The 16,375-nt window shown below is 50.7% G+C and overlaps 1 protein-coding gene across 1 annotated transcript; it reads left to right on the top strand.

Moving 5' to 3' along the window:
- The first annotated feature begins 5,189 nt into the window (after window positions 1-5,189).
- lamtor4 (late endosomal/lysosomal adaptor, MAPK and MTOR activator 4) lies at window positions 5,190-12,246 on the top strand. The gene is made up of 4 exons (XM_038786975.1): window positions 5,190-5,299; window positions 7,512-7,592; window positions 8,499-8,616; window positions 11,639-12,246. Exons 1-4 carry the CDS (start codon window positions 5,297-5,299, stop codon window positions 11,734-11,736), a joined length of 300 nt encoding a protein of 99 aa, XP_038642903.1. The 5' UTR covers window positions 5,190-5,296; the 3' UTR covers window positions 11,737-12,246.
- The last annotated feature ends 4,129 nt before the right edge of the window (window positions 12,247-16,375 follow it).

Genomic DNA, 16,375 nt, shown 5'->3' with positions numbered 1-16,375 from the left:
AGTGAACTCGCCAACATTGAGTGCATTTAAAAGTTTATTGGATAAGCATATGGATGATAAGGGCATAGTGTAGGTTAGATGGCCTTTAGTTTTTTTTTCCATGTCGGTGCAACATCGAGGGCCGAAGGGCCTGTACTGCGCTGTATCGTTCTATGTTCTATGTTCTAAATCAAATTCAATTTTCCCTACTACCGAAGTTACGCTAACTGGCCTATAAATACCCGCTTTCTGCCTGTCTCCATTTTTAAACAGTGGTGTCACGTTTGCTAATTTCCAATCCGCCGGGACCACCCCAGAGTCTAGTGAATTTTGGTAAATTATCACTAGTGCATTTGCAATTTCCCGAACCATCTCTTTTAGTACTTTGGGATGCATTCCATCAGGGCTATCTTCAGCCTCATTAGCTTGCTGATCGCTACCTCCTTAGTGATAACAATCGTCTCAAGGTCCTCACCTGTCATAGCCTCATTTCCATCGTCACTGGCATGTTATTTGTGTCTTCCATTGTGAAGACCAACCCAAAAAACCTGTTCAGTTCCTCAGCCATTTCTTCATCTCCCGTTATTAAATCTCCCTTGTCATCCTCTAAAGGACCAATATTTACCTTTTAAAAAAAATAAATTTAGAGTACCCAATTCATTTTTTCCAATTAACGGGCAATTTAGCGTGGCCAATCCACCTCGCCTGCACATCTTTGGGTTGTGGGGGCAAAAGCGACGCAAACACAGGGAGAATGTGCAAACTCCACACGGACAGTGACCCGGATCCTGGATCGAACCTGGGACCTCGGTGTCGTGAGGTTGCAGGGCTAACCCACTGCGCCACCATGCTGCCCTCCCAATATTTACCGTACCCACTCCTTTCTGTCGTACATATTTGTAGGAACTTATACTGTCTTTTTTTTATATTCTTGAGCAAGTTTACTCTCATAATCTATCTTACTCTTCTTTATAGCTTTTTTAGTAGCTTTCTGTTGCCCCCTAAAGATTTCCCAATCCTCAAGTCTCCCACTAATCTTTGCCACTTTTTATGCTTTTTCCTTCAATTTGATACTCTCCCTTATTTCCTTACATATCCAGTCGATTTTCCCTCTTTCTACCTTTCTGTTGGTACTGAGCACTTTTGTTTGCTGAGCACTGTGAAAAATCGCTTGGAAGGTTCTCCATTGTTTCACGATAAAGTCTTTGATCCCAGTCTACATTAGCTAGCTCTTCTCTTATCCTATTGTAATCTTTGTTTAAGCACAATATACTTGTGTTTGATTTTACCTTCTCACCTTCCATCTGTATTTTAAATTCCACCATATTGTGATCGCTCCTTCCGAGAGGACCCCTAACTATGAGATCATTAATCAATCCTGTCTCATTACACAGGACCAGATCTAGGACCGCTTGTTCCCTCATAGGTTCCGTTACATACATTCTATAAACTCCTCCTCAAGGATGCCTTGACCGACCTGGTTAAATCAATCGACATGTAGATTTAAATCCCCCATGACAACTGCTGTACCATTTCTACATGCATCAGGACGCCAAGCAGAAACTGATAGCCAAGTTCCACACACAAGTATTGCCTCAACCGGAACCTTGGATTCATGTCTCATTACACTCACCGCCACGCCCCCGCCCCCCCCCCCCCCACCCCCCCAATCTCCCTGGACCTGAGAAATCCTACCAACTGTGCTGGCTTGAGACAATTCACACCTCTTTAACCTGTGATTATCCCTCTCTCCAGTTGCATCATCTGGACCTGTAAAGACTTAATTATCTGCAAAGACTCGCTTTCAAAGTATCGTCTTGCTTCATTGACTTTGACTGTATTAGTTTGTGGAACCCACCTCTTCACTCACCTGATGAATGAGCTGTGCTCCAAAAGCCAGTGACTCGAAACAAACCTGTTGGACTTTAACCTGATAAATTTCCAAGTTGGGACAGTGAGTGACTCGGTGGGGAACTTATTGCTGCTCATCTGCAGTTTGTCCTTCAGAAAAGAGCTGGGCCACCCATTGGAAAATGTGGGCACCTTCCCAAAACACCTGCCTTGCCAGCCAGAGTATTGCTCATCTCCAGCCTCTGATAAACTACCATGGCATCCTTCAAAGAATTTTATATGTTTCAATGAGATTGGCTGAAGTTATTCATGAAGTTCCACCTTCTCAACCGTTGCCCCTCGCCTGAGGTCTGGTGGCCCTCAGGTTAAATCATCACTAGTTAGTTCTCCGTCATCTGGGACTACGGCGACTTTACCGTTACCTGATAATGACCAAATCACCTGTTTCTGTGTTGCTAATTGGGGGATTAACATTAGCGCCAAGGGGAGAGCCAAATATGCTCAGCAGGTCTGGGAGCACATGTGGACACGAAGAAATTTGACATTTCAGGTTAAGATGATCTTCCATTGGAACTGAAAAGATAGAAAGGTTAGAAAAATAGAATGGTAATAGGTTTTTAGCCAGTGAAAGCAGAGAGAGGGAAACTGGAAGGGACGAACTCTCATAGGTGGAAGGCAAGCGTGACTAAATTTCGATGGATTTTATGCTCTTCATGGGAAGGGTGGCACGGGGGCGCAGTGGTTCACACTGCTGCCTCATGGTGCCGAGGACAGGGTCACTGTCCGTGTGGAATTTACACATTTTCTCTGTGTCTTTGTGGGCATCACCCCCACAAGCCCAAAAAGATGTGCAGGCTAGTTGGATTGACCACGTTAAGTTGCCCCTTAATGGGGAAATTAACTTGGGTACTCTATATTTACATTTAAAAAAAAGGAAATTCGTTCATGAAATGTGCATGTGGCTGGCTGGGCCAGCATTTATTGCCCATCCCTACCTTATTGCTCTTGAACGGAGTGGCTTCCCCGGGGGCATATAGAGCCAGCCACATCCTCGCTAAGATCACATCCGGTCACGGCCGTGTGTTTCTACCACGGATCTTTGTTCGACCGAACAGTCTGAACCTCCACCTGCAGGTAGTCAAGCTCATGGTGGGAGAGAACAGCCCATGAGTTAGTGGGATCAGGAGTGCGGGAGCTGCGGCGTGTCCTTCCATTCCTTGCCACCGCTCATGGTTAGAGCGTCAGCGCATGGACGACATGGGACGAATGGCTCCAGGGTCCCAGGTTCGATTCCGGCTTGGGTCATTGTCTGTGCGGAGTCTGCACATCCTCCCCGTGTGTGCGTGGGTTTCCTCCGGGGGCTCCGGTTTCCATCCACAGTCCAAAGACGTGCAGGTTAGGGTGGATTGGCCATGCTAAATTGCCCTTAATGTCCAAAATTGCCCTTAGTGTTGGTGGGGTTACTGGGTTATGGGGATAGGGCGGAGGTGTTGACCTTGGGTAGGATGCTCTTTCCAAGAGCCGGTGCGGACTTGATGGGCCGAATGGCCTCCTTCTGCACTGTAAATTCTATGATAATCTATGATTAATCTAGGACAAAGGTTTGGCACAACATCGTGGGCCGAAGGGCCTGTACTGTGCTGTATTTTCTATGTGTTCTGTGCTGTAACGTTTCTACGGCTCGATGATTCGAAGCACGTTGTGGCACGAAGGGCGGGTTGCCACCATGGCCTCCTTCTGTGCTGTAACGTTTCTACGGTTCGATGATTCGAAGCACGTTGTGGCACGAAGGGCAGGTTGCCACCATGGCCTCCTTCTGTGCTGTAACGTTTCTACGGTTCGATGATTCGAAGCACGTTGTGGCACGAAGGGCGGGTCGCCGCCCTGGCCTCCTTCTGTGCTGTAATGTTTCTCCTGCTCGATGATTTGAAGCGCGTTGTGGCACGAAGGGCGGGTCGCCGCCCTGGCCTCCTTCTGCGCTCTAACGTTTCTGCGGCTCGATGATTCGAAGCATCGTTGTGGTGGGCCGCCGCCGCTCGTCCTTAAAGAATCGGGGCACAGATGAGATGGGCCGAATGGCCTCCTTCTGCGCTGTAACTTTTCTATGATTCGATGACTTAAAGCAGGGTGGGTGGGAGCAATCCTCCTCACCAAGAAAAATTAGAATAAACAGGATGGGTTTTCCCCTCAGGGCCCACCCGGGCGGTTTGGGTCCCCAATCTCCACAGCCAACCGTCTGGGTGACCAACCGTCACCAAGATGGCGGATGGCGCCCGTCGTCGTCAACCACCTGCCTCACTCCAACACTTCCCCCCGCCCCCCCTATACCGCAGCGGAGGTGGTGGATCCCGCCGTGATAACCCGCCGCGAAATGGACCTCACCATTCTTTTTTAGGGGTGCGCGCGGGGTTCCCTCCCGGTCGCCGTGGTGCGGTCCCCGTTCCTCTCCTTTCAACGGACAACGGGCTCGACCATCCTGTCTCTTGTGTGGGTGGGGGGGGGGGGGGGGGCTGCACGACGTCCACTGCCATGATGAATACTTCTCCGCATACCCACTCCCTCCCCACCGAACACGAGAATTAACAAAACAGAATAAGTAGAAGATTTTTTTTGCGGCGTCCAACTCTTTCCAACAAATCCGGTCCCCTCAGGAGGTGTGAGGGAGGCGCTGCTCCGCCGATGGATGATTGACGGCCACACAGACCAACGGGAAAAGCCGACGAGGCGGGTTTAGCCAATCACAGAGAGGAAGAGGCGGAACTTGACGGGCCAGACCCGTGTGATGCGTGGAGGGGGCGGTACCGCGGGTCGATTGACAACTCGGCGCACCAATCGAATATTGGAGTGTGAAACTGGCGGCTAATGAGCTGGGAGCAGGGGCGGGCTTGCGGGGGGGGCGGGGTTTCACTGATGTGTGCGGAGGGCTGGGAAGGGCCAAGCGATTGACGGCCGGATAGACCAATGGGACGGACAAGTGGTGAAGGGTCGGCCAATTGGCCGAAGCGAGGGGCGGGACAGTAAGGTTGGGACCAGGTGATGCCGTGTTGACGGTTGAGAGGGGGTGCCACGTGATGGTGCCGGACAGCTCGAGGGAAGGAGCAGCGGGGGGCGGGAGGTGGGCGGTGCCCTAGATGATGATGGACGGCCTCCTGGTCGAATCGGAAGACGGCGGCTTTCTCATAAGCCAATGGCGATGGGCGGGACCGGCTGGCCGAGGCGGTGCCCACGTGACGCCGAGCAGTTGCGGATCAGGAGGGACTGGACTCGGAGGGGGCGGGACTCAGAGGGGGCGTGGCCCCACTGGATGATGGACAAGCGCGCGGTCGAATCGGAAGGCGGCGGCCTTCGCGCCAGCCAATGAAATGGGCCGGGGGAGGCGGGCGCTCTGGGCGGGTCAGGTGACTTGCTGCGATCTCCGGGCGGACGGACGGACGGACGTCGGAGCGGCTCCCCGGGTCTATCGCCGATGGTGAGTGCGGCCGGTGGGTGGTGAGGGAACCAAGCTGCCAGGGCCTCCGGTTGTTCGCCTTCCCCCCGCGGCCCGGGAGCATCACTGAAGCGCAAATCCCCGGCGTTTCCTGGGAGACCGCAGCCCGGGAGGTCACAGGTCACCAGGACTGGCTCCCCTTCCGGCTTAATAACATTCACTCTAAATTCCCAAATTGCAATTGATGCAATCCACGGAATTTGCATTGCACCCATTAATTTGCAACATGCTGCCTTTATTGCATTAGTGCAAAGGTGCAGCAAGAAATAAGGAAAGCTAAAAGAATATCAGCTATTGGGAAGTGGTTAGTACTGTTGATTCATGGCTCAATTCCTGGCTTGGGTCACTGTGGAGTCTGCATGTTCTCCCTGTGTCTGTGTGGGTTTCCTCTGGGTGCTCTGGTTTCCTCCCACAGTCCTGAAAGATGTGCTTGTTAGGTCGCAGTAACTTCATTGCAGTGTTAGCGGAAGCTTATTGTGACACTAATAAAGATGATTACCACTGGTCAGTCTGGGTGGCGGGTGACCGAGTGAGTCGTCCGTCGATCCAGTCTGCCTGCTCCTTGAGTTTAAGAGCTGTGGGGTTGTGCTGCAACTGTACAGGACCCTGGTGAGACCACATTTGGAGTAGTGTGTGCAGTTCTGGTCACCTCACTATAGGAAGCATGTGGAAGCATTGGAAAGGGTGCAAAGGAGATTTACCAGGATGCTGCCTGGTTTGCAGAATAGCTCGTATGAGGAAAGATTGAGGGAATGAGGGCTTTTCTCTTTGGAGTGGAGGAGGAGGATGAGAGGTGACTTAATAGAGGTTTACAAGATGATGAGGAAGATAGAGTGGGTGTTCAGAGACTATTTCCTCGGGTGGATGTAGCTGTTACAAGGGGCATAACTATAAGGTTCAGGGTGGGAGATATAGGAGGGATGTCCGAGGTAGGTTCTTTACTCAGAGAGTGGTTAGGGTGTGGAATGGACTGCCTGCTGTGATAGTGGAGTCGGACACTTTAGGAACTTTCAAGCGGTTATTGGATAGGCACATGGAGCCCACCAGAATGACAGGGAGTGGGATAGCTTGATCTTGGTTTGGACAAAGCTCGGCACAACATCGAGGGCCGAAGGGCCTGTTCTGTGCTGTACTGTTCTATGTTCCTCTTCTGTGGCCATGCGCGTGGCTCGGTGTCCCTGGAAACGGAGCCTGTGGTGTCTATGGGGCACCCTCGAGGCCTTAAGTGCCCGGTGAGCACCGCAGGGGTTGGGTTGCTTTATTAGCACCTCTTTTGTCACAGTTTGATTTGATGTGTAAGTTTTCACTGCTCCCTTTTTTTCTTGGGGGGGGGCAGTGCCAGGAGTACCCCCTTTCAATTTGTCGCCTGAATTTGTTTCTGTTCTATTAAGTTGATTAACAGTCCAAAGATGTGCGGGTTAGGTGGATTGGCCATGCTAAATTGCCCGTAGTGTAAGGTTAATGGGGGGATTGTTGGGTTACGGGTATACGGGTTACGTGGGTTTAAGTAGGGTGATCATTGCTCGGCACAACATCGAGGGCCGAAGGGCCTGTTCTGTGCTGTACTGTTCTATGTTCTATGTTCTATGTTCAACACCAAAAGACCAGTTTGACCATACCTGGAGTGGTGTGTGCGGTGTTTTGGCCTCCTTATTCAAGGACGTGTGCAAATGCTTTGGAGGAATGTTTACCATTCTGATCCCTAGAGTGGGTGGATTGCCTGATGAGGAAAGGTTGGAGCGACGAGGCTCGGGAGTTCAGGAAAGTAGGAATTGGGAGAAGTAGGCAATTCAGCACCTTCAAGCTAGCTCCACAATCCAACCACACAGTCATCCGAGGGCGGAATTGAACCCGGGTCCCTGGAGCTGTGAGGCAACCGTGCTAACCACTGTGCTGCCCACAAAGATGTTTTGTGGGGCTCGTCCGGAATTTGAACCCTGGACCTCTCGCGTTTTACCACCCTCGATCACTTAAAACGTGGACATGTGTGGCGGATGGTGGGATATGAACCCCACCGGGATCCGCGGAGCCTGCTCCGGGGTTGTGATTTCACGAGGTTCAGTGAGCGACCCGGTCCCACTGGGAACTGGAGCTTTTTTCCTGTCGTGTTTTGCCGTGTCCACCAGTTCACATCTCGTAAGCCAAACCTGTTCATGCTGTTGTTCCCCTTTGTCCTTTTCTTGTTGCCACCCAGGCTTCCGCTTTGACGCAAGGGTTGGAGAGAATACCAGACCAGCTGGGTTACTTGATCATTAGTGAAGATGGAGTATTGTCTGTGAGTATCTCGAGGGGGACAAATATATATTTTTTAAAACACACCGCCAAAGGAATGGTGTCTGGGCGGGGTGGGTCGTGGTTCTTGGCAGAACAATGCTGCTGCTGGAGATGTTGCCATGTCAGTTGCCCTGTCAGTTGGGAAGGGCTCAGTATAGTGGGCACCTCCCGAGTTCAAAGGTTACAGGCGCGGGATAGTCAGTGAGGCAGCACAAACGTGGCCGATCTACCTGCTAAGGGTGTCTATGTTTTTCTGGTGAACTCGACACTGAAGGAGCTCCGCTCTTGTGGCACGTCTGCTGTGTGAGCCTTCCTGTAGCTGTCATAGACTCATACAGCACAGACTGAGGCCTTTGGGTCCATCGGGAATGTGCCGACCATTTGGAATAGCTGTCTGTTTAGCGGCACCGCCCCCCCCCCCCCCCCCTGCTTTATCCCAACACCTGTACCTTTTCCCACTTCAAGTATGTCTCCAGTTCTCTTTTGAAAGTTCCTATTGAACCTGCTTAGGCCCTTTCAGACAAGGCCTTCCAGACCATGGCAACACACTGCGTTCACCAAGCCCCCTCGACCTCCTTCCTTTTTTATGTTAAGTGTGTGTCCTCTGCCTAGGAGGGAAATTTCAGCCTTGGGTACCACAGCCTCTGTTTATTGTTGCATCCGGAAGACGCCACCTCCGGCGCCGTGGCACTCCGTCGGTACTGCGCCGGGGTGGGGTGAGCCTGGGCTTCTGTGCTCGAGGCTCTGGGATGGGACTTTCCTTCAGATTTGGGGGGAGGCGTGTGCTACCTACTGAGTCATGGCGGGCATCCCGTGCTGCTGACTACCACCCTGTCCTCAGTGCCAGGGCTGTGCGGGTCTGCTTACTTGCCCTGTCACCCCCTGACGCCCTTCCCTTTTGGTACAGTCGGCAGGTGAACTGGAGAACGATGAGCATGCTGCCGGAGTGATCATGCGCATGATGCAGACTGCTGTCAAACTCTGCATGAACGGCAGCACTGAGCCTTTCTTAAAGAGAATGTCCGGTAAGTTGACCCGTGTTCCACTCCTACAGCCAGGCTCGTCCGCCTGCCTGGACATGGTGCTATCTGGAGGAGTCCGATGTATACAAGGAGCGGCTGAGGTGAAGAGTGTGGATGCATTTAAGGGGAGGCTGGTTAAACACCGGGGGGGGGGGGGGGGGGGGGGGGGGGGGGAAGGAAGGAATGGAAGGATGTGCTGATGGGATAAACGGCAGGGGTCGTATGGAGCAGAAACCTGTTTGATGCTTCCCTGTAAAAAGTAGGGGTGAAGGAGTGAGCTCCCTGCAACAGGACAGAATCGACACCCAAGATTACCCTTCATCGCCCTGCTGTCTCAGCAACAGCCTCCATTTCCAAACTGCACCCTTTAGTATCGGAACAGGAGGAGACCATTCAGCCCCTCTAGTCCCTTCTACTATTCAATTAGATGATGGCTGATCTGTACCTTAACCCCCCCCCCCCCCCCCCACATCTAGCCACCTGGGCTCTGTAATCCTTAACGTGAATCTGAGAGCGATCAGATTGTGTAAAGCTGTGTGCGGGGATGGGGGATTGTGCTTCAGGAAGTTGTTCCAGAACGTGAGCCGGCCACCTTGGCCCTTCGAGCCTGCTCCGCCATTCAATGAGATCATGGCTGATCTTTTTGTGGACTCGGCTCCGCTTGCCCGCCCGCTCACCAGAACCCTTAATTCCTATACCGTTCAAAAATCTATCTACCTTTGCCTTAAAAACATTCAACGGGGGCGAGCCTCAACTGCTTCACTGGGCAAGGAATTCTACAGATTCACAACCCTTTGGGTGAAGAAGTTCCTCCTCAACACCGTTCTAAATCTGCTCCCCCTTATTTATGCCCCCTAGTTCTAGTTTCACCCGCCAGTGGAAACAACCTCCTTCTATCTCATCTATTCCCTTCATAATTTTATATAATATCATCCCCCCCCCCCCCCAATTCTTCTAAATTGCCAGGAGCATAAACCCAGTTCTAGATTTCCACTTCCCTTTATGTGAAGAATTTCATCCTTGCATTGCTCTCCTGTTAAGGTTCTGCCTCTTTGTCCTGAGCTGCCCTCGCCAGAGGAAACAGCCCAGGTGCTGTAACCATTGTGAGCAAGGGGCCGACGCCGCAGCCGAAAGCAGCTGAGAAATTGGGCCCGTGTGTTGACTCCTCCTTACACTTCCCAGAGCAGCTGGGGAGAAGGCAGGAGAATGGGGATTAGAAAAATATCAGCCATGATTGAATGGCTAAGCAGGCTCGATGGGCCGAGTGGCCTAATTCTGATCCTAAGTCTTATGGTCTTGTATCATTACCATCTTACACAAGTCTTTCCAGCGTCCAATGCTCTAGTCAATTGAACTGGTAACTCTTGATGGATGGAGCTGGCTTAGGAACATAGGAGCAGGAGTAGGCCATTCAGCCCCTCAAGCCGTTCAGTAAGATTAAGGCTGATATTCTACCCTCAATGCCATTTTTCTGTGCTTTCCCCATATCCCTTAATATCTCATCTATTGATCGCTCTCTCTCTCTCTCTCTCTCTCTGTCTTGAACATACTCAATGACTGACCTTCCATAGCTCCCTGGGTAAAGAATTCCAAAGATTCATCACCCTCTGAGAGAAGAAATTCCTCCTCATCTCGGCTCTGAATAGCCAACCCCTTATATTGAGATTGTGTCTTTGGTTCTAGACTTGCACACCCGCCTCCAGCAGCCAGCTGAAACATCGTTCCTGCCCCTACCCTGTCAAACCCTGAGATTGCTTCCCCAAAGAACAAGAATATAGCACAGGAACAGGCCCTTCAGCCCTCCAAGCCTGTACCGGTCATCATACCACCCTTGGCCAAAACTCTCAGCACTTCCTCCTGCTGTATCCCTCTATAGGAGGGGCACGGTAGCACAGTCGCTTCCCAGCTCCAGGGTCCCAGATTCAATTCCTGGCTTGGGTCACTGTCTGTGTAGAGTTTGCACGTTCCCCCGCCGTCTGCGTGGGTTTCCTCCGGGCGCTCCGGTTTCCTCCCACAGTCCAAAGATGTGCAGGTTAGGGTGATTGACCGCGCTAAATTGCCCTTAGTGTCCAAAAAAAAATGGTTGGGTGGGGTTACGGGGATAGGGTGGGAGTGTGGGCTTAGGTAGGGTGCTCTTGCCAAAAAGGGCCGGTACAGACTCGATGGGCTGAATGGCCTCCTTCTCCACTGTAAATTCTATGATGCTATACCCATCCTATCCATGTATTTGTCAAGGTGCCTTTTGAATGCTGTTAATATATCCACAACCTCCCCTGGGAACACGTTTTTTTTTTTAACAACCTGCCTCGCACATCTCCTCTGTACTTTGCCCCACGGACCTAAAACCTATGCCCCCTGGTGTCTGCCCCTCCACCCTGGGAAAGAGAGCCTGCCGATCCATTATCCATGAGCCTCAATCTTGTAAACCTCGATCAGCTCACACCCTCCAAACCGGACATCGTCCTGGTAAACCTCCTTTGCACCCTCTCCAAAGCCTCCACATCCTTCTGGTAGAATGGTGACCATAATTGTGTGCAATATTCCAAGTGCGGCCGTACCAAGGTTCTACACAAAACCAGGTTCCTCCTCCTCCTAAACTGTAGAGTGTGCAGGCCCAATCTCCCCTCCATTGGGTAATCCTGCCACCCCAGGAAGCAGTCCGGCGAATACTCATTGCGCTCCCTTTCCTGAAGATCCTTACTCCGATATGTAGGCCGATTACTCTGGATGTGGTCTCACCAAGGCTCGACATAAGCGCAGCAGAACCCCTGCACCCAAGCCTGAGAATGAACTCCCCTCCCTTGTATTGATGTTGAGCTCTCTGTATCCGCAGTTTCATTGTTAACCTTATCCTGAGGTACTTTTGGGGGAGAACGAGTTGGGTTTTGTTCCTTTATGAAAAGGGTGACCAACCTCTTCATTATACGCTGCACAGCCAGTTGTGTCACTAGCTGCGGTGAGTGGGGTTGAGAGTGTGGCTGATACGAGTATGGAGTGAATTCTAACGGGATTCTATCACTTCCAGTGGTATTCGGGGAGCACACGTACATGGCAACGATCTCTGGACAGAAGGTGTTTGTGGTGAAAAGGCACAATAACCCTCACGAGGCAGTTGAAGTGTAAACTCCTGTTTTGGAGGGGAGCGAGAGAGATGAAGCAGCCTTTCCTGCTCCCGCTCGTCTGCATCACACCATTCTGAGGACTTTGGACACAAACCCGTTCTGGGCAGTAAACTGAATCCCGTTCAGCAACGGCCTGATTGAACTCTGCCTCCTGACTCGTTCCTACAGCAGAAATGTGTGGCTTCTTCCAGCCCAATCTATCGATGGCTGCGACTCCTCTGCATTGTTTGACAATCATTTTTCCATCACGTCTACCCACAGACATCAAAAAGATTGCTAAGACTATGAAGCTGTTATATTTAATCAGTTCCCCCCCAACGTTTGCATTAACTAGTAAAAAGATATCTTCAACGTGCGTTGGTTTAAGTATCACCAGACTCTCTCCTGTATATTAATGGAGAGGGAGAGAGATTGGTAGAAATTTGGAAGATGTTACTGTGGAACCAATCTTTGCTTCTGTGCTTGTAACTCGTTTCAGTTAAGTCACAATAAAGTTTTGTTACACACTCCACATTCAGTTGCTTTCTCTTGTTCGGATCTGTGTTGTTGTGGAAGCTAGTGGTTTGCTAGTCTTGTCTAACAAGACTGCAGATTGGAGGTTAACTCTCCACCCCCCCCCCCCCCCCCCCCCAAACCACGGCCTCTACCATCTGGTGGTACGAGGGCAGCAGGTGCTGCCACCTTGCAAGTTAATAGAATCCCTACAGTGCTGAACTAGGCCATTCAGCCCGTCGATTTCGCACCGACCCTCTGAAGCAACACCCAACTTTAGGCCCTCTCCCCATAACCCTGCGCTTTGATCATGGGTAACCCACCTCGCCTGCACCTCTTTAGACTGTGGGAGGAAACGCATGTCGATGCGGGGAGCATATGCAAGCTCCACACAGTCATCCAAGGCTGGAATCGAATTCTGGTTCTGGAGGCAGCAGTGCTAACCACTGTGCAGGTCGCATGCCATCCTGAGTTGTAATTACCTTGGCTGTTTCGTCATTGGCCAAATCTCCCCCACCCCCCCGGACAAGACTCTGGATGTACCCACGACACAAGATCTGCAACGGTTCAAGAAGGTGACTCGCCACCACCGTCTCAATACAATAAGGGGCTTGTGCTTTGTAAATGGACAGGCTTTGAGGGGTCGGGTGAATTACTCGTTGCAGAATTACCGACTTCTCGTAGCCACAGCATTTACAGGGCAGGTGCAATTAAATTCCTGGATGACAGTAACCCAAACACCACACCAAATAAAGCTGGGGTTATTCACTCCCCTGATGGCCCAGCTTTTACCGACACCACGGTCAAGGATCACAAAGCCAATCCACCGTCTCGCTCCCAAGTGTTTGTCTCTCAAAGCCTAACTGAGGGGGAAGGGACATTGATTTGTGATTGTAGTCAGCACTTTATTTCAGTTCAAATGCTCTGCGTGGTATTTTTGTTTTTGTGTGGGGGGGGGGGGGGGGGTGAAATGGGAGAGCAAAAGCTACCCCTGGTACTGCTTGACCTGGATGTCTTGGCTGAACATGCTGGCAGACACTGATTCTAGAGCATGTACAGCCAAGACATCCAGTCAAGCACTACCAGGAGCATTCATTTCTTGAAATAACAATCTGCCATCGTTCTCTACACATCACCCTTGCTACTTGCAGTTTGTAGGACGGACTACCTCCTTGCACACACTCGTCACCCTCGAGCTACAGTTCCCATTTACAGACACTCCCTCATCAGCCTTCTGCAAGTGAAGCCCAACACAAACTGGAGGACCAGCATCCCCTCTTCCACGCTCTACAGCCTTTTGGACTTAACTTCAGACCGTGAACTCTCTTCCACCTTTTTGATATCTTTTTCTCTCGAGTGCTGCCTGTTCTGCTATTAACACCACCTTTAGTCTTTAAGGCAAACATGACCACACCCCTCGCCTTGTGTCCACGACATCTTGGTCAAAAATCTCAAGCTCCGACCATCATAAATTCTTTACTCAGAGAGTAGGGGTGTGAACGCCCTGCCTGCAACAGTAGTAGACTCGCCAACTTTAAGGGCATTTAAGTGGTCACTGGATAGACATATGGATGAAAATGGAATAGTGTAGGTCAGAGAGGCTTCAGATGGTTTCACGGGTTGGCGCAACATCGAGGGCTGAAGGGCCCGTACTGCGCTGTAATGTTCTATAGGCTATAGGAGCAGAATTCAGCCCATCGAGCCTGCTCTGCCATTCTATCATGGCTGATACATTACTCATCTGCCGCCGACAATGTTACAGGCCAAGAGCTGGATTGTGAAATCAGCCAGAGCACCTCCTCCCTGGAACACATGACCTCGGAGCGAGAGTCGGCAATTTACCCTCCCAGGCCTAAACACCCTCACTGTGATCATGGCTGATCCCATCCTGGCCTCAACTCCACCGTCCTGCCTGTTCTCCATAACCCTTCAACCCATTACCAATTAAACATCTGTCTAATCCTCAAATTTACTCACTGCCCCAGCATCCACTGCACTCTGGGGTAGCAAATTTCATAATTCACAACCCTTTGGGAGGGAACAGTAGTTTTTCCTCAAATCGGTTTTAAATTTCCCACCTCTTATTCTAAGATTGACCTCTGGTTCCAGAATGCCCCACAAGAGGAAGCATCCGCTCCACGTCTACTTTATCCAATCATTTAGCATCTGTTCAATCTCTCCTCCGACAAACCCCTCATTGTTAATTTCCCACCTCTTTCCCTCCCCCACCCAAACCTATATAAATCAGTCACATTTCCACCCCTCTTCAGTTCGGAAGGCGGCTCATACCAACTCGATGTTAACTCTCTTTCCACAGATGCTGCCAGACCCTCTGGGTCTTTACAGCATTTTCTGTTTCTAACTCTCTCGTCAGTTGCCATTTCGCCTCTGTTTACAGACACTGCCCAGGTTCCCAGCTGTGGGATGTTACTGACATTGTCGGGCACTGCAGCGCGTGAGCGCCCTCTGCAGTTCAGCTCAATAATTTTCATCGACTTTTGCAGAAATATTCAATTCCGGCTCTATAAACATGCCGGCAGACTCTGCTTGCTTCATTCATCCTGCTTTTGTAACTCCTTGCTCCCCACCTGTTGTGGCCCCTTTGCTTGCATAGAATTCACAGTGCAGGAGTCGTCTGTAATGGCCCGTGGAAAGAGCACCCTACTTAAGCCCACACCTCCACCCGATCCCAGTAAACCCACCTAACCTTTTTGGACACTTAAGGGCAATTCAGCATGGCCAATCCACCTAACCTGCACATCTTTGGACTGTGGGAGGAATCCGGAGCACCCGGAGGAAACCCACGCACACACGGGGAGGATGTGCAGACTCCGCACAGACAGTGACCCAAGCCGGGAATCGAACCTGGGACTCTGGAGCTGTGAAGCAACAGTGCTGACCACTCTGTAACCATGTCCATTCTTGAGCACCCGCGCTTCGGTCGTGCCTTTAGCTGCCTTGGCCTCCAAGTTCTGGAATCCCCTCTCTTCCCCACCCCCCCCTCCTTAGTTACACCCTAAAACCCAAGCACCTTGACAAAGAAATGTGGTCCCTAAATGGCTGCTTCAGAAGAGGGTTTTGGAGAGAGCCTTCCTGCCAGAAGGGGAACCAGTCTGGAGGCTCCCCTCGAGAACAAGTTCAAAGAAATATTCGACACTTCCTCGAGCGACGGTGTTGGGAAACGTACGGAGTAAACAGACAGCGAAACAACATTGTGATGAATGGGCCATTTATTTACAACAGTGCGACGTACCACGGCCATAATGTACAAGCAATCCAGGCAGATTCATCAAGGCAGTGATCGATCGCGCTCTTAAATCAACCCATCAACACGCAAGGAAATGTATTTCTCAGTAGTGACGATGATTGTTAAAGCACCCTGAATCCTTCCCCCACGAGAACAAACGCACAAGCTCAGTAAACCTCAGGCACACACAAATTCCAGTTTTCTGATTGTTAAAACAAAAGTAAATAAGTTACATTTAAATAAAGTGCATTGTCATTAAAACATACTTTAAAATAAAATCTTTACACCTGTTCTTTAATGCTTTTTGCTGCATAATTTCAGACTCTTTCAAGTAGTGTGTTCCTGTTTCAGTAGTGTTTGCACATAGTATTCAACTCCCCTAAAAACACTTAAAAAAAAGACAACCTCGGAATTGGAGAACTTCCGAATTCATGCACGCACAGAATTGTCCAACTTGGTAAGTTGTATCGGGTTGGATTGTCTTCCCGTAATAGCCCAACCATGGTAACGGCTGCACTCAGGGCCGAGTGGCGTCATCTCGCTCACGATTTACCCTAGATTGGGGTTGTACTGCAGAGCCCTTCTGTTCGAACAGCTTGTGCAGACTTGCCACCGCTCTCCTCCGATGATGATGATGCATAGAATTTGGGGGCGAGCGATGGGGACATGACGTGGAAAGGGAAGTTGCCATCACAGTGCCATGTTCCATCCCCAATCCTCCCAGAAATCACTATCACCTCAATTTATTGCCTCTTCCCCCAAAATGTGAGGACTTTGGGTCGGATATAGAAATACAGGAACTGTCAGCAATCTGTACGGTGACAGGGAGAGTGGATGAACATCTTCCAGTGAAGATCATAGAATTTACAGTGCAGAAGGAGGCCATTCGGCCCATCGAGTC

This window comes from Scyliorhinus canicula, chromosome 29 (genome assembly GCF_902713615.1).
Source record: "Scyliorhinus canicula chromosome 29, sScyCan1.1, whole genome shotgun sequence".
NCBI classification, from domain to species: domain Eukaryota; kingdom Metazoa; phylum Chordata; class Chondrichthyes; order Carcharhiniformes; family Scyliorhinidae; genus Scyliorhinus; species Scyliorhinus canicula.
Note: the sequence above shows the minus strand (reverse complement) of the source record. Positions and strands in the feature narration are given on the sequence as shown.